The following is a 24,751-nucleotide window of genomic DNA, read 5'->3' on the forward strand; positions in this document are numbered from 1 at the left end:
AAGCCCTTTGGAAAATTTATTCCTATCTCTGAACCTCAGTTTTCTTCTCTGTAATGAAATGATAATAAATCTTACATTAATTGTTTCTTCTAGGCGTTGAAAGACAGGGTGAAGTAGGAAAAAATAATATGGTACTTAGCACATTTTAAATACCTTTTCTCTGTCCCTTCTTGTTTTGTAACCTGTTTCATGGTGGTGTAAGTGGTAATGGTTTTGTCTCTCTGGCTAATTCCCTAGAGTAAAATACTTTTAAAATCAGAACAAGAGTAAAGCTTTCTTCCCTGATGTGTTAGTTAACTGACTCGGTTATCTTATTCCCAAGGAATTAACTTCGGAAGTTAAGTCAATAATCAGAAAGGGCCTAAAAAGGAGTGGATCAAGGTTACCTGCTCTAGAATGTAGACCTGTCCTGTTAATGAGTCAATAGCTTTACTTTTCAATGGCAAAAGGCAATGTTTTCCTAGTATATTGTAAGTTTTGAAATGATGTTTCCTAGCTAATTTTTAGCCTTCAAAATTTTTAAGTTGCAGCACTTTTGGAATATTAGAATCCTGAATAGGAGACGGATGTTTGCCATTCTTGGAGTTCACTGGAAAACCTGATGTTAATATTAGTGTTATGTTAAAGTTATGCACCATAAGGCCATATTTACTGTTATGTTTCGATACATTTTGAAAAATATGTTGTGTGTGATCATACTTGTCTATGGAAATATATCTATATCTCTGTATACACACATGCCATGTGTACATACATATATATATTCATAATATATACATATAAGTGCTGCGTATATGGATATACCCATACATCATATATATCTATGATCTTGAATCATTTGTATATCTTGATCAGTCATACTGAGACTTAAGTTTAGATTCTTAATGCATTATGTCTCATGTGTGTGTTTACTCAGTTGCTGTTAATAATTATCTATCTCAGGAATACTCAGTATATCCTCAATTAGTGACTTGAAAAATTTGACATTGAACAGCATCCTGTCATCCAGGAGGTGCAGATTTTTTCCTAAAGTTACTTTTCTCAAAAAAGTATTGTCTGAACACTAACACTAAATTATCAAAGGCATTTTTGAGGCAACAGGGATTTGGGAGGAAGGGGCAGCAGGAAAAGGGGACATTTTGTGTTGAGAATTGAATATTGAGAGTTTTGTGTTGAGATTATCTGAGGAGATGGGAACAAAGAAAGAAAACTTTTTCAAAAGTCTTTTAATTGTGAGGTTGGCCACAAAGACCTCTGAAATACTTCCCCAAAGCACAGATTATAATTCTTTCATTTTAACTTGGCTTCTTCTTGAACGGTGAATCTCACTTTCTGGTAGCACAGATTCCTTTCCACCCACCCCAGAAGTTCTGACTCACCTGATCTAGGGTAGGGCCCAAGAATCTCCATTTTACTAGACATCCCAGGTGAGTCAAGAATCTTGTATCTTAAACATTTTGATCACATACCATTCTCAGTGAGCTGCACTACTGTATGATATGTAAGTATATTATAAAACATTGCAAAAATAGAGATTTTTCAGAGGATAAGATTTAAAAATAAAAACAAGCGTTTTCTTGCCTCACACTAGAGCATTCTGACAGTGTGCATACCTCTTACTGAAGTTCCCTGGTCTAGAATAGTTTTTCAAATTGCATTTGTAACCAGTTAGTAGATGATGAATTTTATTCAATAGGGCAGAATCAACATCTTTTTTAATGAATAGAAAACATCAAAGCACTCTGTGTAGTAAAGATATTTTGTGAACGTTTGCTCTCTGTTACATGTGCGTGTGTATGTTAGTGTGCTGGTTTGTAGTGTAACACATCATTTTTTTTACCATGTCTGACTGAGAATCTCGATCAAACAAGTGTGAAAGCTGTTGACCTAGAAGGTGGTTATAAGCACAGCCCATCTATTTCCACTTATGTCCACAGCCTGTAAAATGTAGGTTTATCTTCTTTCCTCCCATCCCTCTCGAGATCTTCACGAAGCCTTGCTGTACTCCTGAGATCACTTTCATCTTTGCTCTGTTACCATTTTGAAGTGTTTTGTAGATGGCTTCCCCATGTGGTTGAGTGAGCCAGAGAATCCTAGGTGCAAAGCTTTCAAATGCCCAGAGGCACTTAATTTAGGAATTTGTGCATATCCTTTTCCTTGAATCAATAAAATGATATATCTAACTATGAATAATTGTAAGAATTGTATCTTGGGTTCGATCTGTATCTTGGGTTACCTCTGGACTGGGAATTCAGAAGTGGAAGTTGGAGTTCCAGTTGTCTGTTACCAAAGGAATGTCCTGTAACTTCCCTCGATTTGTTTCCTGGTTTATTACTAGCATTCCACTAGGTCATCGTTTCCACTTCCAGCTCTGCATCAGTGATCAGAATGAAAAAGAATTGTTGCTTTTTTTTTTAGAGCCACCATTATTTTAATACGGTATGACCAGATGAGCCACTGCGGCAAGTGGCTGTTCCCCTAGTATTATTCTGGCACTGTTACTCGCACACTACTCCATAAATAGCTGTCTGTTATAGTTACCTACATGATGCCACTTGTTCATTCTTAAGAGCACTTGTTTCCCCTTTGAACTAATGCAGTCATTGTTTTTGCTGTGCCTTTGCTGTCTCTCATGTGTTACAGATTCACTTGACTACTAATGAGATTTCTTCAGTTTTATTAAGAAGGTTATTTAACCTTCCCAGCAAGTAATGGAACCTCAAATGTAACAAATCCCTTTAAAATTTTTGAAAGAATGATGTTCTTTCATCTTTAGTTAGAAATACATTTCTTCATGTTTCAAAATAAAAATTTAGGTATAGTGAATTTTTTCAGAGGAGGGGAACTACTTATTCATAAAACAGTAAGGGTTATATAAATTGTTATTTTAAATCTTTGTTAACACTGAAGTGTATAGTTATGAAATTTGAGAATCATGTGCTTTATCTTTGGAGAATAGCACTTTATTTTCTTTTGTTCCTACTAGCTTATTTATTCTGTCTAAAAATAATGTTAAATCAGTCACTGATGCTTTTTACTGGATTGGCCAGTTTTTGTTATCCAAAGTAAGATAAATTCTGATCACTGCCTAATGCCCTATGTGCGTGTTATGTAAGTACAATCCATAGACCAGTCACTGCTCTGAAATCTCTAAAATGAAACTTTCCCTGTAATATTATCTTCTTTGGTTAAGACAGATTAACTTTTGCAGTTGATTGTAAGTTAAAAGATTGATACCCCTTTCTCTCTGTGATTTTTTTTTCCTTTGTATTGGCAGCTCTAAAAATGAAAATGTCTAGAATTCTGTGGTGTCCAATCCAGTAGCCACTAGCTATAACTGCCCACTTAAATTTAAATTACTAAAATTAAATATAATTAAAGTTTCCATTCCCCCACCACAGTAGCCAGGGTAGCCACATGTAGCTTGTGGCTACCCTGTCGGGTGACATGGATAAAAAATATTCTCATCATCACAGTAAGTTTGATTTGACATCTCTGTACTATATTTTTTTCCAAAAGGAAAGATCAAAATTAAGAATCAGAAGTAAACTTCTCTTGTTTTATTGTATTAGTAAATCCATCGCAAAGTTACCAGTACCCTTTGTAGTTTTTCTCCCTTTGTCAGTTTGAAGCATTTTGGTTGTGATTGGTCAGTTTCTATATGTAAAACGTGTATGTATTCAGCGTATAATAGACCTGGGGAGAGTTTTCTTCCTATTTAATCCCCAATTTCAAATTTGTATTGAATACATACCTTCTTGAGATAGGAAGAAATTATTAAAAGAACAATATTCTGTGTTTTGAGATTTTCAAAAGGTTTGACATCAAGTGTGGTGTCAGAAGTTTTGTTAACCTTGTGGTTTTAATGAATTTTAGTTAATATTTTCAAGTAAGTATCGTATAATACATGTAATAATGTTGGCATAAGAAGTGAGCTTAATTTTAATAGTGTCTCCTTGTTTTATTTAATCATGCTAGAGATTGCAAACGTAAATCCTTTATTTTCTGCAGTTTATAGTCTCATGCACAAGTTGTTGACTTAAGAGCTTTGACAGATGGGACAAAGGAAACAAGTCAACTGAGCAGTGGGTGCTTTGGTGGGATTAAGAGGATCGTCGGGGGAATAAGAAAATCCTGCACCCGGGAACTGTGGGGGGGATCCCCAGAGCTGGAAGTGACTGAGAGGATGGGCACATCACGGTGTTTTGGAGGATTTTCTTGGGATTGATGAGAATAATTTAGCAGTAACCCTGCTTTTCTCGCAATCTGCTCAGCTTAGATGTTCATGTCGGCAGGCCAAAGTTGTTAGCAGCCAGACCATCACTGAGCTTGAGAAGGCAAATGGCAGCAATTGCTTTTGCTCCTTCTGACCTTTGGATATTTCCTAATCGGGAGATGAACCCCAGGGGCATTAAGGATGCTGAAATTTCAACACAGGCGATAAACACACAGTGTTGCCAGATCATCTCTGGCTAGGTTTTTTTTTTCTTCTTCTTTCTAATAAATCATGTAGGTTTTAGTCATAAGGAAAGCAAGTTTTTGCTCTTGAGTTTTAAAAAGTTGGGGGATTTCAAATTTAAGGCTGGGACAAGATTGTGAAATTTTACATTTTACTGTAACCGTGGTTTTAGTTCTTCAGTAGGTTCATCTTTAAAAACTATGTATCTAGATGACAGAAATTTGAAAATTTATCAACTGAATGAGATGGTGTTAGTAATATGCTTTAGTTTATATTTAAAATATAAAGTGCTGAAAATAAATGCTCATTTTTTTTGCCGAAAGACTAGTTTTACATTTTATAAATTACGGTGAGTGTAGGAAAAAAAGGAAAAAGTATCCCGCTTAGGATACAGCAGAACAATGCAGGGCATGCAGTTATTTTAGTCATCTAATATGTCAGCATTCAAGAATCTGAACCGATTGTTTAAAAAAAATCTTGTACTTTGTTTCTTTTGTTGCTCATTTCCAACTTTGTCATCTGTCAGAATGCAAAAAAAAATTATCCTTCTATAACCATTGACAGGATAACACAAAAGCTGTCTCCAGGTCGATATTTTGCAGCAATATTTTTAACATACGAACAGTAGTTTTTATAATTTCACCTTGGTGCTCAACCATTTATTATCGTATCAGAAGCATGTCAGTAATTCCTTTCTAAATGTCTGCTTCTTTTAGCGCTGAGACCCACATCAAGGGCTTCACACTGAACGATGCTGCCAACAGCCTCCTCATCATAACGCAAGTTAGGCGGGATTATTTGAAAGGTATGTCACAATGCTTGACCTTTACGTCACATTAATGCCTCTGCAGATTTTTCTTGTAACGCCCTTCGAATACTTGGATAAAGGAGTCCATTTAGCAAATTACCTGCTTATCAAGAGCCTTTTGTGGTAGCTGAGAGACGTAAATTACTGTACATGCATTTATAATACAGCTTGAATATGAATGTACTTGTCATTTGACCACTTAGTCCAGTTTCCATTCCATTTAACACAAGATGGGTTTTCTTAAGATGAATCACAGCTCTTCAGACATGCAAAATTTGTGTTCCAGAACGAGAGAAAGTACAGGCTTTCAAGTGCGTTAAAATTCACAGCACAAGTCATTTTTTTGCTTTGGAAATTAACATACTTTAGAGCATCTGAAACAATTCCCAGCAGTTGTTTCTTGCATATTGTGTTGGTTGTGTGTGAGACAGCAAATGAGTTAAATTGAGTGTTAAATGTGTGGGATTGTGCACCAAATGATTATAATATTGATTTTTAAAACTTAGTCTAATACTTTTTTAATAGTTCATAATACCAACAGCAGTAAGATACCATGTTTATTTGGAGTTTGGAGTTTTTAAATGAATATTAAGAGGATAACACCAGAGAAATTGGAGATGACTTTGGGGAGGATTGGGACATGGGGCCATTTGCTTGGCAGAGGCTGTTTATGGGTTTGCAGAGGGATGGATATGGATGGGATGGGCTTACGAATGAGCTCCCAAGGGAGAAAAATGATGATTCTCTTAAATTTAGGTAAGCATCTGTTCATATTTAATTTTACATTTGAATTTTAGTCAATACAGTAACACCACAAGTTTTTGCCGATGTAGCAAAACCTACTTAGGAACTCTTTAAGGAAGGTTGAAACAGCTTTTTAACTGTTAAGTATGTATATTACCCAGTTTTTTCTTCAGTCTGTGAGAATGGTGTTATTCCTCACTTGCATGCTTATAATAGAATTTCTCATTTCTGAAAGTTGCTGTCTAATTGTGCAGCTTTAATGTTACCTGTAATGCCTAGAGGTATTGGACTATAGATGTCTTCCTAATTAGTGAGGACTGAGTATGTAAGTGATGATTTCTGCCTTCGCAGAATTGCAGCTTCAGTATTCTATAGGCAGGACCAGCACGGTAAACAGCCCAGCCTTTAGTCATAACGGAGCGTTGTAAGGTTTGCTATTAAAACTTTAAAAGCTTTCATTTTCGGTAACAAAGGCTTTGGGGCAAGTTGCTTTTTAAACGCAGAAATGATAAACAAGTTTTTTCTACTTTTTTGTATTTTTACTTTATTTTTTGGCCATTACACACAGCATGTGGACTCTTAGTTCTCCAACCAGGGATCAAACCCCATGCCTGCTGCAGTGGGAGTATGGAGTCTTAACCACTGGACCACCAGGGAAGTCCCTGATAAACAGTTTTAAAACATCAAAAAATTAAATTTGCTCCCCATATCAATAAGCTCATTTTTGTAAAAAGCTTATATTTCTGTAGACATGGTGATCAGGATAAAATACTTTTTTTAATTTCAAGAGGTTGCTTTTTGAGTTGAATCTAATCAATGTCTAATTGACTGCTACCCTACTTGTATGTTACGTTATCCTGTGAAAACAACAAGAAACTAATATAATTTCACATCTGTTTTCATCTATTCAGTTGGAGACTGATTGAGAGCAGAAGTCATGAGCCCACTTTCCGTGCCTCCCACCAACTAATACCTCTGGTGGTCATTGTCGAGGGCAGGATGGTGTTGGCACTATCCATATTATCTTATTTTTGCTCCATGGCTGACTAGAACTCCCAATTAAAAAAAAAAAATTCAGGTTTCTTTTTCTCAGTTCCATCTAAAGCAGGAAGAAAAATAAGTCAATTCAGCTAGCTTATGCTGTTGTGGAATATTAATAGCTGATACATCACAACTTGGCAATATAATGAGTATTACTCGGGGCGGAGGGTGTGGGTGGGAACTGCTTTTGATGTCTCATAAATCATGAATTGTACAGAAGGCAGATTCTGTATGGGAATATGATTTCAGTTCCTTTGGGTGGACATAAGGTGATCTGTTCTCGATCCTCCGCTCTTTGACACACACCTGCACCCGTAGATGCAAGCTCCAGTGTGGTTAAGTTCTTGGGTCGGTGTCTAACAGTATGACCTTAAAAAAACTAAAGAAATTATTTAAATTATCTGTACGTTAGTTTCCCACATATAAATTTGGTACCTCAGAAGGTTAGTTGTGAGTGTGACTGCTTAACCTGTGTCTGAAGTTAGAAAGTGCTCAACATACATAATAAAAGCTCGATAAATGCTAGTTACTATCATCAACATGATTATCCTAACAGTTATTTGATCTACTTGTAGGAAGATCCTTCTTAGCTGACAGTATTGCTGGCTAATACGAATATTTCAAAGTTGATTATCTGTGTATGACCACCAGTTAAGAAGATTTTATCAAGCTTATTTTCTATAGATAAAATTTTTTATTTCCTGTATGTTGATTGTATCTGTAAAATTTTATTGAATATACCTTTTAACGTTTTTTTCTCTTTTCCCCATTTGAGAATCACTGATTTAGAGTATAGATTTGGAGTAACAATAAATTTTTTATTCAGTAATAAATACTAAAATCATGATGTCTTTTATCGTATCACTTTTAATAGCATGTTTAATTGTTACCCTTTCCCTATTCTTCTGTTAATGATGGACTGTTCTTATTTGGAAAGCTGCTTTGAGAGTCTTAGTGTTTTGTGTAGGTTGCATTGCCTTAATTGCTAGAGAGCCATGAAGTTTTCTTTGGTAGCAGTGATTGTTACGTTAAGTATTACATGTTCCCTCCAGTCCACCACAGTATTTAGTTTAATGATTTTGCTACTCTAGCACATAAGTCAGTAACTCATAAGGATATTCCATATTTATCCATAGTCAAATACTCATAAGTTTGATATTAAAAAAAACCTCCCGTGGAGAGTCTCCCTGGGAACCTGATGAGCTTTCTTTTCTCTGAAAAATCATTGCAAGAAAATATCTGCATGGTATTTAATCATGTAAAATAAATTTGTCGCTGTGTGAGCTGAATGTTCCAGGTTGGCTATTCATCTTGTATGATCAAACCTTTTTGGATTAGAGATACTGTTTTTAAGAAAGAATCTTTGGGATATTAGAAGATGTTGATAATCATGAATCTTTTGAGTATAATAAAATCTGGGGAAGTGTGAAGGTGGGTAAAAGTTACATAGTTTTGGAAAGTCTTTAATTTTTTAAATTCTTCCTTATTTATATTTCTCTGAAGTTGTCAACTTCCTTGAAATTAGTCACTAAATGTTATCCCTAAATAGAACTTGCTTTCTATCAGTAACATTTGCATTTTCTGTGTGACATTTCTCCGGTCTCTGATATAGTCAAGTAATTTTTTTTTCAGGTTTCACATAAAGTATTAATATTTTCTATAATATAGAATGAAAGTATTCATAGCTTTTTGTGTATAGTCTTTTGGTGCTTATATTTAAAAGCTAGTTCTCAAAATGCATTGTCAGTACATTTCATGTAAGAAAAATTGTCACCTGCTTTTCTATCATAGATGCTCTGACAACACTAAAAACAGCCTTAGATCTGGACCAGATACCTTCTAGATTAGCAGTGACCCGCCTTATTCAGGCATGTGCCTTGAAGGGTGATATAGAAAGCATACATGACATTCAGAAGTTGGTAAATGGACTCGAGGATTCAATTGGACTTTCCCGTATGGTTTTCATCAATAACATTGCTTTAGCACAAATAAAGAAGTGAGTATCTTCAAACTCTCTTTTCTTTCACTGTACACACTGGAAGGAACATTATCTCAAATACCACCTTTTAAAAACTAGGCAGGCTATTAGAAACCGTGTCAACTGTAGAGAAAATAATGATGCCAGTTGCTGCCTATTTTATAATTGTCAGGGAATAATTTTGTGTTACAAAATATGTTTTAGCTGTAAATTAAGTTGTAAACAACATTGATCAAAATTTTCAAATTCATACAATTTGCCCCACACTTGGTAACTTTTCTCATTCATACATGCCAGGGCCTTGTTGAAACACTTTTTTAGGAAAGTAAAAAATAAGTTCATTTGAATGTCAGCAACACTTGAAGGTGACACTCTGACAGAACATCATGAAATAGGGGGCCCAACAAGCTTGTTAAAAATATGCATTTCTATTTTGTCCACTCTCCTATTCATCCACCCCTGTCAACACACACCCACACAAAGGGAGGTATTTACAGGTAACTCTCTCACCACCATTTCTAGATTCCTTATTGAGAATCACTATTCTAGAAATAAATAAGAACTTGATTTTTATTAGCTTCACTGGTGAAGTTAAAGATTCATGTGGGTAATTATGAAATTGACCTTCTTCATGCTTTTAGGGAAAAAAATGTACTTAGCAGTTAATCTTACATACATGTAGTGGGTTGTGATACTAAAATGTCTTATTGGCTTTTACGGGGTTTTTTGTTTTATCCTCTTTCTTCGGACAGAAGTTGTTTTGTTTTTCCCCCTTTTAAAACTGTTTCCCCATATAGAACTTTTAACTTTCCCTTTAGTAAGAAAATGTGATTTTATTTTAAGTTAGAAGATTACAGAAAATTATTCGAGAAAGATCTGGATGAATTTTTAAATGTTACCATATAATCAGAGTTTTATATGATGTGGAGATGTTTTTATTAACTATCAAATATAATTGACTATTAAATAATTCTCTTAACTAAAACCCTTAAGAAAAATTTATTATAATGGGGTTCATTTTTAGAGAATTTTTGTTTCAGGTGATAATTCCAACATAAAATTGATTATTTGGATTTGGAGTATCATAATTTGTTTACTAAGGGCATGTAATTAATTTTTTAAGAATGAAGTATGAAGATACTTTGTTCAGAGAACTTTGATATAAATTGAATATTTTTCAAATGTTGTATATTACCTGACAAGAACAAATTGTTGTGACTGTGGGTTGAGAGACATGAAAATGTACCTTTTGCAGACATCATCAGCATTTTCAAGAATCCTGAGATTAGCATTATCTTTATTACTTCATGCAGGAGTGACCAGTTGTAGATTATAATGCCAAAGTTATAAAGTATAAAAGATTTCATTTTATATCTAAACAGCTGCAAAAACAAAACTTTGAAATACAATAATTTAAGTTACTGTCTTTATATAGTTGTTTGTTCTTTACTCTGGAGCAGTGTTTTAAAGTAAGCAGCTACTTCAGTTATTTGTTGCAGCATAAAGCACCCAGTGATTGCCTTTGCCACGTAAATGTAATTTGGTTTAACTTAGTTTTTTATCTGGTTCAACTTGTGTAATGTTTTTTATCTGGTTAATTGTAAATATATTGTCTTTTTTTCCCCCTGAAGTGCTTGCATTTGTAAATACTAAATTACCTGTACTGAAACTGCCTGCAATATTAATATAAAAGCAAATATTTCTTTATAATTTATTTTACTTTCTTTTACAGTAATAACATAGATGTTGCAATAGAAAGCATTGAAAATATGCTTACTTCAGAGAATCAAACTGTGGACCCTCAGTACTTTGGCTTGGCATACTTATTCCGAAAAGTCATAGAGGGCCAGTTGGAATCAGCCCTTGAAAAGAGTAAGTTAGCTTTTCTGGTTGAAGAGCAAAGAAGCACTTTCTCTAGCCTTTCTGGACTGACTGTCTTTGGTGAGTGAGTTAGTTATACCATTGTTTAAATGAAAGATTTTTCTTACTTGTCTTTTTTTTTTTTTTTTTTTCAGTAAGCATCATGGCTGAGAGATTGGCCAATCAGTTTGCAGTTTACAAACCTGTAACTGATCTTTTCCTTCAACTTGTGGATTCAGGCAAGGTGGATGATGCCAGAGCTCTCCTCCAGGTAATGACCCACCACATGTGGAGCAGTGAGGCTTTGTGACCTGTGTGAAGTCCACTGAGAAATTACTAGGGTTAGGTATGTGATGGAAGACCAGAAGTGAAGTGCAGCACTGCTGCACATTTCAATTCAGCGTGAATCAAGGTTACATGGCAAGAACTGGACTGTATGTTATAGGTTGCTGATTTTAAAAGATGCCAAATTGGACTAGAAATGTCTTAAGAGTTAAATGGGGGTGGAAAGAGACATGTTTTGTCAAAATGATTTAAAGACAAATGTTTCCGTGCAGATAGGTATTGCAAAACAATTCCTTTGATTTCCTAGTTTAATTTCTCTAGCACTCTAAATACCGTGCGTCACCATGGCAACACAGTTTGCAAACAAAAAGTAGGAAATGTTTGCTTTTCAAGTACTGCTTCTCTTGAATACTCAAACACACTTGGTGCCTTATTCAAGATTTATTAAGAGTCAAATTTGCTTTCTATTCACTTGTGTGTCACAGACACATTAAATGACAAATGCAGGTCTCTGTGGCCCGCACTCTCAGTTAAATTAGCAATCTTCAGGGAAGGAGACAACTGCATTCATGCGATTTTAACAGCACTAAATATAAAGCCGCGCCAAGTGCCGACAGAACGGTGGGTGATCGGAGCTGCCACTGGTAATGTACACAAACAGGCACCGCCAGGGAGCCCCTTCCCAGCAGGTGGCAGTCAAACAGTCACCATGATCCCGCCAACGGCTGTGTTTGTGTAGACTCCCTGTGTCAAATTGAGGCCTGGGACCAATTTCTGATAGTAAATAGTATATTCACTTACGTTTTTGTTAGCTGTGACACGTCTTACGTAGCAGATAGGGAAGGGGAAAGTGAACTCACCTGCTTGTGATCCTGAAAGGTCATCCAGTTTGAGAGTGGAATCCAAGCCATTTGTAAAAGGAATTGCTGAGAAATTTCTCTGTGTTAACAGTTTTGTGAAAAGTGTAAATTGGCACTGCCTCTAAAGCTCTTTTTACTTTTGTTCCTGGAGAGAGAGAGAGAGAAATGCCAATTATTTGAGAATTTTCTTGTTTATCTTTTTTTTCTTCCTTAAAAAAATGTTTTTTGAAACAGAAATGGCAATTTATAATGGGGATTCGAGAATCTTTTCATTGTTCTATCTTCTTGCCTTCTGTGTTAAAAGTTTTATCTTGAAAAGAATAAATTCTCGTTTTTATCTTTGTATGGTACATACCTAAGTGTACGTACTCAGGTATATGCATGTCTAGCTGAGTATTCATTCAACTGTGACACATTATTACAATAGCTCTTTAGAAAGATGCACTTGGTATTTCATTTACAAGCTTTTTCTGAGCCATGATCATCAAGGCTCTTCTTAGTAGCCCAGGGTGGGAGCACTGGGGATGTGATGACCGCCCTCAGAGCTGCATGTACCCACAGCAGCCTGTCCAGAGCTCTTTATGACAGCCAAGTGTTGCTGCAGCAGCACTGTCTTTTTATTTTTATTCCTTCAATAGACTCTGGTTTCAGATGGTAAACCCTTTACCCATTCTTTACCTGCCTGTCAAACAGTTAAAGATTATTCTTACTGTAGTGAAGAATACCTTATTCACAGATGTCGAAAGCATCCGTTGATAGTGTAAATGTTCTGTGTGTCCCCCAAAGTTCTTTTTATACTAGTCGTTTTAGTATTGACAATGTTTTAAAGCTTTGAAAGAGCAATGTGCTCTTAGAAACTTAAGAGAATGACATCTGCGATGAATGTAAACTAAAATATTGTCTTGCCATATTTGATTTTACTATAGCATCTAAGATGGGATAGACACTTGATTTATCTGGTCTGTCATATAAACTTTTTTTCTTTTTTTTGAGTTTAACTTTTGTCTCTTTCTCAAGCACTGGCTGTCTGTTGCAATGAAAGCCTTTTATAAAATAGAGAGATTGAAATCAGTCCTTTTGTATGCATAAGTGTAGGTAATTATACTTTAAAGAGAACTTGCTTTGTACATTTTAATTTTTATAAAGAAACGAGCAGTTATCTCCCTGACACCTTATTAAATGTATAATTAACCTTATGATCCCTAGCTCACTTGTGAATGCTTGGCAGTATAATTGGAGAGGCATAGTGTTTCTTTTTTCTGTCTTTCTTTGCAGTCCTAAACCTTATTCTGTGGTTGTTGAAGCATTAGTTTAATTTTTCCCTTTTCTTTTTAAACAAACTTTATACTTGCAGTGCCAAGGACAACGTTTACAAAAGCTTGGCAGAGATTGCACTTGCTTTCTTTTTTTTGCTTTGAAAAAATTGGTTGACTATTAGGCCTTCCTGTTAGTAATGATACATTACTATATTATTGTGAACTTTCTTAATTGGAAATACTCACCTTGGTCCCCTTGTTTATCAAAACCATCACTTACTGAATCATGTTTCGCTTTTTAGAGGTGTGGTGCAATTGCTGAACAAATCCCGATTTTCTTGGTGTTCTGTGTTAGGAATTCTCAGAGATCAGGAAAGGTAAGGTGCTGTACTTGCTGCCACGGCAATAATGCTATAAGCTCGTCCTGTTCAAAGGTATTGAGTATCATAGAAGAGCTTTTTGATTCAGGACCTTTTCTAAAAATGCTATAGAGATTGAACGCTTGCTGGCCTGAACTTACTTAGATATTGATGCAAAGTCAATTCTGGCTCCTTGGTTGTATTGGAAATGCAAAACAGGTTCATGTAGTGCATTGAGCCCTAAGAAAGGACCCTTCGGAATGTAAGATACAAATCCCCTGCTTGGGTCACTGGGTGAGTCTCAGAGTGCAGAACCTGAGGGAGATGCCTGCTCCAGAGCGCCTCCTTTCAGGCGACTCGGAGAGACCACGAGGTGGAGGAACTCTAGCTTATTTGTACTGAAAGCGTGTGTGTGTGTATGAAACAGAACCAAGCCTTATTGATGCTTATTTTTGAAAAAGAATAAAAGTGTATTTCAAAAATGTCCTTTTAGATTCAATTTTACCTGTGAGTAGGCCCCAGAAACCCTGTTATTAGGTTATTTGGGCACATTATGAAGTTTTAAACTGAGCGCCAATTGTAATGTTTGTTTTATGTGAAACATTTAGGTTGTTTCCAACTCTGGAAATTAATTTTCCTAAATTTTCACATAAACACGGTTTTAAAAAATATATATTTACCTAATTGCACTTTTCTCTCTGACTCAATTATTTAGTTAGAGCAGGCATCATTTAAGAAGTATTGAGTTGCCCTTTTTTTCCTTTCTATGAGATTATATAAAATGATGTATATTTACATATAACCTACCACTCATTACTTGTAAATGTTAAATCATCCCTAGATTACTTACAATACCTAATACAATGTAAATGCTATGTAAATATTTGCTGGCACCCAGCAAATTCAAAATTTGCATTTTTGGACTTTATAGAATTTTTTTTTTTCTTCTGAATATTTTTGGTCCAGGGTTGGTTAAATCCACAGACTTGGGACCCACAGGCTACAGAGGGGCTGACTATACTAAGAGATACAAAAGGGAAATAGTCCATTAAATTGAGTAGGCAGTTCTACTGTATTATTGTTAAGTTTTTATAATATAATGTCCATATATCGGTGTCGTATTTCACTGTTCTTTTGAGTTGTGGTAATATTACCTATATTTAATTTCCTAGGCACCAGTTATGAAGTCTTTGTTAGAATTGATTCCTGAATTAATTGACAAGGAAGAAGCGTACACTTGCCTCATGAAAAGCTATGGTAATGAGTCTCATGTAACTGCATTATTTAAGTGATTTAAATATTTGTAGTATAGTCAACAAGTGTTCAGCTCAAAAGCAGTAATCCTAAATATCAGATAATTGCTTATAGTATAAATAACTTATTTAGCCTTCAGTTCAGTTCAGTTCAGTCGCTCAGTCGTGTCCGACTCTTTGCGACCCCATGAATCACAGCACGCCAGGCCTCCCTGTCCATCAGCAACTTCTGGAGTTCACTCAAACTCATGTGCATCGAGTCGGTGATGCCATCCAGCCATCTCACTTAGGATATGTTTTAAAACTATATTTAAGGGGGTTCCCTGGTGGGTCAGTGGTAAAGGATTTGCCAGCCAATGCAGAAGACATGGGTTTGATCCCAGATCTGGGAACATCCCCACATGCCATGGGGATTAAGCCTATGTGCCACAACTATTGAGCCTGTACTCTATAGCCAGGAGCCGCAACTACTGAAGCCCGTGTGCCCCAGAGCCTGTGCTCTGCAGCACGAGAAGCCACGGCGATGAGAAGCTTGTGCACCACCACTGGAGAGTAGCCTCTGCTCGCCACAACTAGAAAAGAGCCCGTGCGTCAACAGAGACCCAGCACAGCCAAAAAAGAGAAAAAAGAAGCCCTGTATTAAAAAAAAAAAATCTGAAATTATTCTTAGAGGTTAATGTAAACCATCTCTGAGCATCTTCTGAGGGGCCCTGCTTTGTTGAGTTACGATCTGGGTTCCTGGAAAGACTTAGAAGTCCACTTGGGTGTACATTCTGGGAACCAGTCCTACCCCTCCAAGGGCCTGCCACCTGAAATACAGTGTAAAATGGCTATATGTTTAAGACTTCACTTGCCTGTTTGCTCCTTTAGTGGCCTACACCTTAATTAAAAAGTGGGCCCCAAGGTTTTACCTGAAGTCATAGCTTTGAAATTGTAGCCTTTTAAGCAGTTTTCTTCCTTGGTTGCCAGGCGACCGCATGTGGAAGGGAACCAGTCTAAAGTTTCCTCAGTAATTAAGATGAATGTCAGCATTTATAAGTTATGATCAGCTGTCCATCTGACACCCTCTGATTTGTTCACTTGAGCCAAAGGGTGAATAAGGAGTTGCTTTGTGGATTTGATTGTTGGCAAGACACCAGACTTAGCAATCAGAAGTCTCCATTTTTATACCCTTATGAGCGTAACATGATATATTTTGAAATAGTGCTATAATCATAAACTTTCTTAAGGTTGCATTTGCAGAATTGTCAGGTATTAGTAATATGTAAGATGAAGTCGTGTAAAACAGCATGAAGTTACTACTAAATTGCCTGACAATTGGGAGGGAGAAGAGCAGGGAGATTAGGAAGTAAGGAAAGAGAAGATAGGAGAGTTTTGGGAGCGGCCCCCTAGAAGATGGTAGAGCTTGGGTTGAGCCCTTGACAGTGGAAGGAGAAGGCTTTGGTCTCTTAGGGACGGGAGCAAAGGCTTTACACAGAGGAAACTGACTTCACCCAAACTAAAGATCTGTTCAGCTTCAGTGAGAGATGTAGAGTCATCCCCAGTCCATAGGGAGATCCTTGATTGTTCCCTGAACATCCCACATCATCCTGGAGGCTCACCTTGGTTCTGGTAGAGTTGGGGTTAATTATTCAGCATCCGTGTAGGGTAGGTGTTAACAATGCAAGATCAAAGAGTCAGATCACCAACAATTCTTAGCAGAGCCTGTATAATTTCAACAGTGAACTTAAAAATATTTACATGTCAGCCACAAGTAGAGAGCCAGCTAAACTTAGCTCCTAGGCTGCTGCATCATCCAATTATATGAAATATTAATGTAGCTTGTTACACAGATGTATGTAGTTTTTTAATGTATATTAATGTATATAAATTAAAGATATTTAATTATTGAAAGTCTTCTGGTGGTGTTTAGCAGCTGATCTTGATGTAGATACAGATTTCCACATTAGTTATTTTACATGCCCCTCATCACAAAAGTCACTGAATTAGCCTGATTTCAAAGTGTGGTTTTAAACAGAAGAAGATTGAATGGTATGTGTTTACTCTATGATTGAAGACTTCTGTTTGTGGTCAGTTGAACCAGCATGGGTCTTTTAAAATAGCTGTGTTGTCATTTTCCTTCTCTTTCATAGTGGGTAATGCTAAATGAGAGGTGTAGGGAAGGAAGACGATTGTAGATCCTGGATATGGTTTTTTTGTTGAAGGTAGTTGAGTATTGGTTTCGTTTAGGATAAAGGGATCCAGGTATCGAGGAATGGCTAAGTGTTTGGGAAAAACAAGAAGATGGGCTGACTTTATCTGTGATTAATACCTTTTTTTTCTAGTCTTCGACAATGATGTTGCATCTGCTAAAGCACTATATGAAAGTTTGACTGCAAAGAATGTAAAATTGAATGATCTGTTTCTAAAGCGTTACGCAGTTTTGCTGAAGAATGCTGGAGAGTCTGTCCCTTTCACTGAACCTCCGGTGAGTATTTCTTAATTAAGGGGGGCGGGGAATACCTCTACAGATTTGTGTATGCTTCATAATAATGTGTGAAAATAAGGTGAATACTTAATTACATGAGGATTAGATCTCTGTGAAGGACCCTCCAGGGAGGGCTTCAGGAACTAAAGTTATGCTACAGTCTGGCTGCCGCAGAACATAGCCTTCCGAGACCGAGGTTTAAAATACAAGGTCAATCTCAGACCTTCAGCTGTAGGTATGAATTTATCAAATGTCCTTGGGGCAGTTCTCTCTTCATTTCAACTTGAAATAGGATTTAATGGCCTGTATTTCAATAGCTAAGCATATTATGTCACTGTTAATTACTTGTTCATTTCCATTTTTAAATAAGTTGGTTTTTATTTCTTTATCTAGGATTTTTAATTGAAGTATAATTGACGTAGCATTATATTAATTTCAAGTGTACAAAATAATTTGATATTTGTAGATATTGCAGAATGATCACCACAGTAAGTGCAGTTAACATTGGCCACCATACATAGTCAAAAATTTTTTTTTCATGTGAAAACTTTCAAAATCTGCTCTCTTAGCTGCTGTCGAATGTGCAGTACAGGATTATTAACTATATATATATATGTATATTATCTCCCCATGGCTTACCTATCTTCCTCCTCCCCAAGCCCCACCCCTGCCTGCCTCAGGCAACCTTTAGGCAACCACTAATCTAGTCTCTGTATCCATGAGCTTTGTGTTTTTCAGATTCTAGAAATAAGTGAGATCACACAGTTTATTCTGTCTGGCTTATTTCACTTAGCACAATACTCTCAAGGTCCATCCTTGCTTGTTGTTGCACATGGTGAGATTGCATTCTTTTTATGGCAGAATAATATTCCTGTGTCTGTGTGTGTGACATTTTCTTTATTCATTGATCCATCGTTGGGTGTTTAGGTTGTTTCCTTGTCTTGGCTTCTGTTAACTCTACAGTGAATATGCGGGGAGCATATATCTTTTTTAATTAATGTTTTCATTTTTGGGGGATAAATACTCAGAAGTGGAATTGCTAGATAAGAATGGCAAACCACTTCAGTATACTTGCCTTGAAACCCCATGAACAGTATCAAAGGGCAAAATGATAGGATACTGAATGAGGAATTCCCCAGGTCGGTAGGTGCCCAGTATGCTACTGGAGATCAGTGGAGAAGTAACTCTAGAAGGAATGAAGGGATGGAGCAAAAGCAAAACCAATACCCAGTTGTGGATGTGACCGATGATAGAAGCAAGGTCCGGTGCTGTAAAGAGCAATATTGCATAGGAACCTGGAATGTTAGGTCCATGAATCAAGGCAAATTGGAAGTGGTCAAACAGGAGATGGCAAGAGTGAACATAGACATTCGAGGAATCAGTGAATTAAAATGGACTGGAATGGGTGAATTTAACTCAGATGACCATTATATCTACTACTGTGGGCAGGAATCCCTTAGAAGAAATGGAGTAGCCATCATGGTCAACAAAAGAGTCCAAAATGCAGTACTTGGATGCAATCTTAAAAACGACAGAATGATTTCTGTTCGTTTCCAAGGCAAACCATTCAATATTACAGTAATCCAGGCCTATGCCCCAACCAGTAACGCTGAAGAAGCTGAAGTTGAACGGTTCTATGAAGACCTCCAAGACCTTTTAGAACTAACACCCAAAAAAGATGTCCTTTTCATTATAGGGGACTGGAATGCAAAAGTAGGAAGTCAAGAAACACCTGGAGTACAGAATGAAGCAGGGCAAAGGCTAATAGAGTTTTGTCAAGAGAAAGCACTGGTCATAGCAAACACCCTCTTCCAACAACACAAGAGAAGACTCTACACATGGACATCATCAGATGGTCAACACCGAAATCAGTTTGATTATCTTCTTTGCAGCCAAAGATGGAGAAGCTCTATACAGTTAGCAAAAACAAGACCAGGAGCTGAATGTGACTCAGATCATGAACTTCTTATTGCCAAATTCAGACTTAAATTGAAGAAAGTAGGGAAAACCACTAGACCATTCAGATATGACCTAAATCAAATCCCTTATGATTACACAGTGGAAGTGAGAAATAGATTTAAGGGACTAGATCTGATAGAGTGCCTGATGAACTCTGGATGGAGGTTCGTGACATTGTACAGGAGACAGGGACCAAGACCATCCCCATGGAAAAGAAATGCAAAAAAGTGAAATGGCTGTCTGAGGAGGCCTTACAAATAGCTGTGAAAAGAAGAGAAGCAAAAAGCAAAGGAGAGAAGGAAAGATACAAGCATCTGAATGCAGAGTTCCAAAGAATAGCAAGGAGAGATAAGAAAGCCTTCCTCAGCGATCAGTGCAAAGAAATAGAGGAAAACAACAGAATAGGAAAAACAAGAGATCTCTTCAAGAAAATTAGAGATTCCAAGGGAACATTTCATGCAAAGATGGGCTCGATAAAGGATAGAAATGGTATGGACGTAACAGAAGCAGAAGATATTAAGAAGAGGTGGCAAGAATACACAGAAGAACTGTACAAAAAAGATCTTCACGACCAAGATAGTCAGGATAACGTGATCACTGACCTAGAGCCAGACATCTTGGAATGTGAAGTCAAGTGGGTCTTAGAAAGCATCACCACGAACAAAGGTAGTGGAGGTGATGGAATTCCAGTTGAGCTATTTCAAATCTTGAAAGATGATGCTGTGAAAATGCTGCCCTCAACATGCCAGCAAATTTGGAAAACTCAGCAGTGGCCACAGGACTGGAAAAGGTCAGTCTTCATTCCAGTCCCAAAGAAACGCAATGCCAAAGAATACTCAAACTACCGCACAATTGCACTCATCTCACACACTAGTAAAGTCATGCTCAAAATTCTCCAAGCCAGGCTTCAGCAATATGTGAACCGTGAACTCCCAGATGTTCAAGCAGGTTTTAGAAAAGGCAGAGGCACCAGAGATCAAATTGTCAACATCCGCTGGATCATGGAGATAGCAAGAGAGTTCCAGAAGAGCATCTATTTCTGCTTCATTGACTATGCCAAAGCCTTTGATTGTGTGGATCACAATAAACTGGAACATTCTGAAAGAGATGGGAATCCCAGACCACCTGACCTGCCTCTTGAGAAACCTGTATGCAGGTCAGGAAGCAACAGTCAGAACTGTACATGGAACAACAGACTGGTTCCAAATAGGAAAAGGAGTGCGTCAAGGCTGTATATCGTCACCTTGCTTATTTAACTTATATGCAGAGTACATCATGAGGAACGCTGAGATGGAAGAAGCACAAGCTGGAATCAAGATTGCTGGGAGAAATATCAGTAATCTCAGATATGCAGATGACACTACCCTTATGGTAGAAAGTGAAGAGGAACTCAAAAGCCTCTTGATGAAAGTGAAAGAGGAGAATGAAAAGGTTGGCTTGAAGCCCAACATTCAGAAAACAAAGATCATGGCATCTGGTCCTATCACTTCTTGGGAAATAGATGGGGAAACAGTGGAAACAGTGTCAGACTTTATTTTTTTGGGCTCCAAAATCACTGCAGATGCTGATTGCAGCCATGAAATTAAAAGACGCTTACTCCTTGGAAGTAAAGTTATGACCAACCTTGATAGTATATTAAAAAGCAGAGACATTACTTTGTCAACAAAGGTCCGTCTAGTCAAGGCTATGGTTTTTCCCGTGGTCATGTATGGTTGTGAGAGTTGGACTGTGAAGAAAACCGATCGCCGAAGAATTGATGCTTTTGAACTGTGGTGCTGGAGAAGACTCTTTGAGAGTCCCTTGTACCGCAAGGAGATCCAACCAGTCCATTCTAAAGGAGATCGATCCTGGGTGTTCATTGGAAGGACTGATGCTAAAGCTGAAACTGCAATACTTTGGCCACCTCATGCGACGAGTTGACTCACTGGAAAAGACTCTGATGCTGGGAAAGGTTGGGGGCGGGAGGAGAAGGGGACGACAGAGAATGAGATGGCTGGATGGCATCACCGACTCTGTGGACATGAGTTTGAGTGAACTCCGGGAGTTGGTGATGGACAGGGAGGCCTGGAGTGCTGTGATTCATGGGGTCGCAGAGAGTCGGACACGACTGAGCGACTGAACTGAACTGATGTTAGTTTTATTTCTAATTTCTTGAGGAACCGCCATACAGTTTTACTTAATGGCTACAGCATTTATGTTCCCACCAACAGAACGCACGGGCTCCTTTTTCTCCATATCTTCACCAACACTTGTTATTTCTAGTCATATTTTTACAGGAGCCAGTCTAACAGATATGAAGGGAGACCCTTCTCAGGGTGTTTTTTGTTTACATTTCCCTGATTGGTGATGTTGAGCAGCTTTTCATGTACCTCTTGGCCATCTGTAGTTCAGTTTTGGAAACATGTCTATTCAGTTCCATTGTTGCTATTGAGTTACATAAATTTTTTGTATGAGAGTTAACACCCATCAGATATATACCTTTGCAAATATTTTCTCCCTTTCAGTAGGTTGCCTGGAAAATTTTGTTTTACTTGGCTTTGTTTAATAAGATAAATCATATGTGCAGAATTTTTACTGTTTCACTGAATTGGAAGTCGCTAAAACATGTTTATTTCAAACCTCTTAACCTTCCCAAGGGAGACTGCAGAGTCTCCCGAGTGTTACCACCTGCACACGCAGAGCAGGGACTCTGGTGCTTTGACTCTGACTTGGGGCCTATTGGGTAGGTGATATCATGAAACAAAGCAGAGCGCTGAAGCCTTGAGGGGACGGCAGCTATCACAGGCCCAGCAGTCTGTCCTGCCAGTTTGCAGTACTTTATGATTTCCAAGTTTTGTGCCATCATCTCTTGCTGGTAACTCTTACCTGTAACTTCCCTCCCTTTTTTCTTGTCTACAGGAGAGCTTTGAATTTTATGCAAAGCAGCTAAAGGAGTCAAAGGAAACCCATTTGTGAAGCAAGCCAGCACTATTTTATTTTGTGTGTATTTGTGATTCTGTGTCTAAATATTATTTTTTAAATGTGTTTTAGAGGACAAAATAAACAAATAAAAAGTGACTTTGTTTATGTACTTTTATTTATTCATAATGTTGATAATGTTCACCATCTTATTGACAATAACTGTGTATATTAAGTCACTAGACATTTTTGGGTTTTGCCTACACTGTAAATCTATGGCATTTTCTTTGAAGCTCCTGGTGTATGAGGCCATAGTTTTTCAGGGTTCTTTTCCCCATTGACTTTTAAGATCCTCTGCTATTTTGTTTCTTTAGTTGACTTGCTTGTCAATATTGTTTATCTGAAAAATTTTGGAGCCAGACAAAATGATGCTCAGTGGACTTTCTGATGCTTAATATTCTATGAAATAACAATTCTTTACTTACACACCCTGCATACTTTCCAGTTTGTAAAATGTTGGCGCCAGACGGCATCTGATGTGTCATCAAATCCATCGCTTGTCATTTCCAGGGAGATGCTAAGACTCAAAGAGACTTGCTGGTTCAGGGTGCTCCCTCCAAGCCTTCCCTTCTACCACAGTGGCTCCCACCTACCTCTGTTCACGGAAGTCTCCAGATCTGCATCTGAATCATGAGTTTGATCATGAAGTAGAGCAATACATTCCATTCATCATGGTTTCAGGTCTCATCAGCATAAGCTCTACCCTGCACTGGACTTGTTACTTCATACGCACACCCAATGAACATGTAAATAAGTATATGAAGGAGTGAAATCTTGGCTTGTGTTCAGTTTTACCAAAGTTGTCCTCAAATAGGCCTTCATGCCTGTTAATATCTACACTGTAAGTCATTACTAGAAAAGCATTTAAGGCGGGGTAGTCAAGATAGTCTCATCTTACTATGTGATGTCGACCTACTTGGGGATTATGGTATTTAAAAGTTGAAAATGCTTTAATTGAGACATGTGTCCATTTGGTGTATTCCTTGTTCATTTGAAATCAGTGATTAGCTACTGTTTTGGTTTTCCATGAGGTTGCTTGGTTCCTGCCATGTACAAGAAGTGGGGAATAAGCCAGCCTCATGCTGTTTATGCTGCTAACTTGTATGTTGTTGGGACCAACCGTCCTGCATCTGGGACCTGCGGATGTCATGAGAAGGGAGGGTTGATGGAGGGAAGCCAAGGAATAATGTTATGGTGGCACCGACCATACTTTTCTTCATCTCTGTTCTGTAGAATTAGACCTAAGGAATGGGGCTCGGTCAGTCCTGAGTCCCAGCCTCCAGAACTTAGTCCTGAGCTTCCCTTTGTGCACCTTTCAGGTGCAGGACCTATGCGTGTTGTTTTGATGATACCTGATTTGCCATGAGCCTCACTCCATTTGGGATTCCACTGAAACAGGCTCTGTATTTTATAGTTATGCCAATCATAGGTTAGTTGAGCTAAATTTTATTAATAGTCATCGACATAGATCTCTAAGATGAGGAACAACCTTGGGGCAAAATCTGAACTTCCCAGTCATTTTTATAGAAACTCAGAGTACAATCTCATTTACATGAAGTGACTCCAAGCCAGCTTTGTATATGGACTCTGGTAGAATGTGGGTCTAGTGCAGAGGAGGTAGATACAAACCCCTTGATGAGCTTTTCCTGCTTAATAATATTTCTAGCAAACTGAACCATTAAATATATTTCATATATTAAAGAACTATCAAGTCATGTATCTGTAGCACTGTATTGGCTTCCCCTTTTGAATGTAAACATTTAACATATAACCATGTATATTCTAGATGAGCTTATGAATACTTTCTAAATATCTATTAGCAAAGTTTAAATAAATGGGAATATAAATACAATTACGGCAACACTCAGTGGTATCTTTTAGACTCAAATTAGAAGCATACAGGTGATTCTAAAAAGTAAATGTCATAAATCTTGGAAAGTGTAGTGTTTTATAATACAATTATATGTGTATTTAAACCTAATATTTTAATGTGAATTGCTTTGAATAAATTGTATTCCAGCAACCTGCGGGCTTGTTTATTTTTATCTTATCAAATTTTTATATAACCACTTTAAGCCATTTCAAGGACTTGAGTCTTAAAATTTTTAATTAAAAATTGTGTAGTGGCCTCTGTTGTGGCCAGAAATTCCTTGTCAAATGGTGCACAGGTTGTGTGTATGAAGTCACTGCTTATCTGTTTTAAGGATGAGCAGATATTTGAGATCTCTGAGGTCCATGGTTGGTGAGAATTAGAGTTGGATGTGTGGTAAGTGACAAAACAAGGGGGACGTTAAGTGTTAGATGAAGCATTTTAAGGCCGTATAGAGGAGTGGGCTCCACTCCACCGGGGCTGTGCACACTCCTGTCTTCCTACCTTCCCTCTCCTGTCCCTTGTTTGTGAATGCTCTCTGAGGATGCTTCAGTGTCCCTGCTCCCACTGGAAAGAATTGTTCTCTGTCCAGGG

At 37.4% G+C, this 24,751-nt stretch overlaps 1 protein-coding gene across 1 annotated transcript in view; it reads left to right on the forward strand.

The window, feature by feature from the left end:
* LRPPRC (leucine rich pentatricopeptide repeat containing) overlaps nucleotides 1-24,310 on the forward strand; it is a 102,603-nt gene extending 78,293 nt beyond the window's left edge. Inside the window, exons 31-38 of the mRNA XM_055399100.2 lie at nucleotides 5,176-5,264; nucleotides 8,844-9,048; nucleotides 10,763-10,902; nucleotides 11,046-11,161; nucleotides 13,594-13,668; nucleotides 14,823-14,907; nucleotides 17,228-17,370; nucleotides 22,228-24,310. Of these exons, the coding sequence (XP_055255075.2) occupies nucleotides 5,176-5,264; nucleotides 8,844-9,048; nucleotides 10,763-10,902; nucleotides 11,046-11,161; nucleotides 13,594-13,668; nucleotides 14,823-14,907; nucleotides 17,228-17,370; nucleotides 22,228-22,284 (910 nt within the window). The 3' untranslated portion in view covers nucleotides 22,285-24,310. The remainder of the gene's footprint in view (nucleotides 1-5,175; nucleotides 5,265-8,843; nucleotides 9,049-10,762; nucleotides 10,903-11,045; nucleotides 11,162-13,593; nucleotides 13,669-14,822; nucleotides 14,908-17,227; nucleotides 17,371-22,227) is intronic.
* The last annotated feature ends 441 nt before the right edge of the window (nucleotides 24,311-24,751 follow it).

The sequence above is a fragment of the Moschus berezovskii genome, chromosome 11, assembly GCF_049115385.1.
Source record: "Moschus berezovskii isolate FMDL1 chromosome 11, NW_MosBer_1.0, whole genome shotgun sequence".
Classification (NCBI taxonomy): Eukaryota; Metazoa; Chordata; class Mammalia; order Artiodactyla; family Moschidae; genus Moschus; species Moschus berezovskii.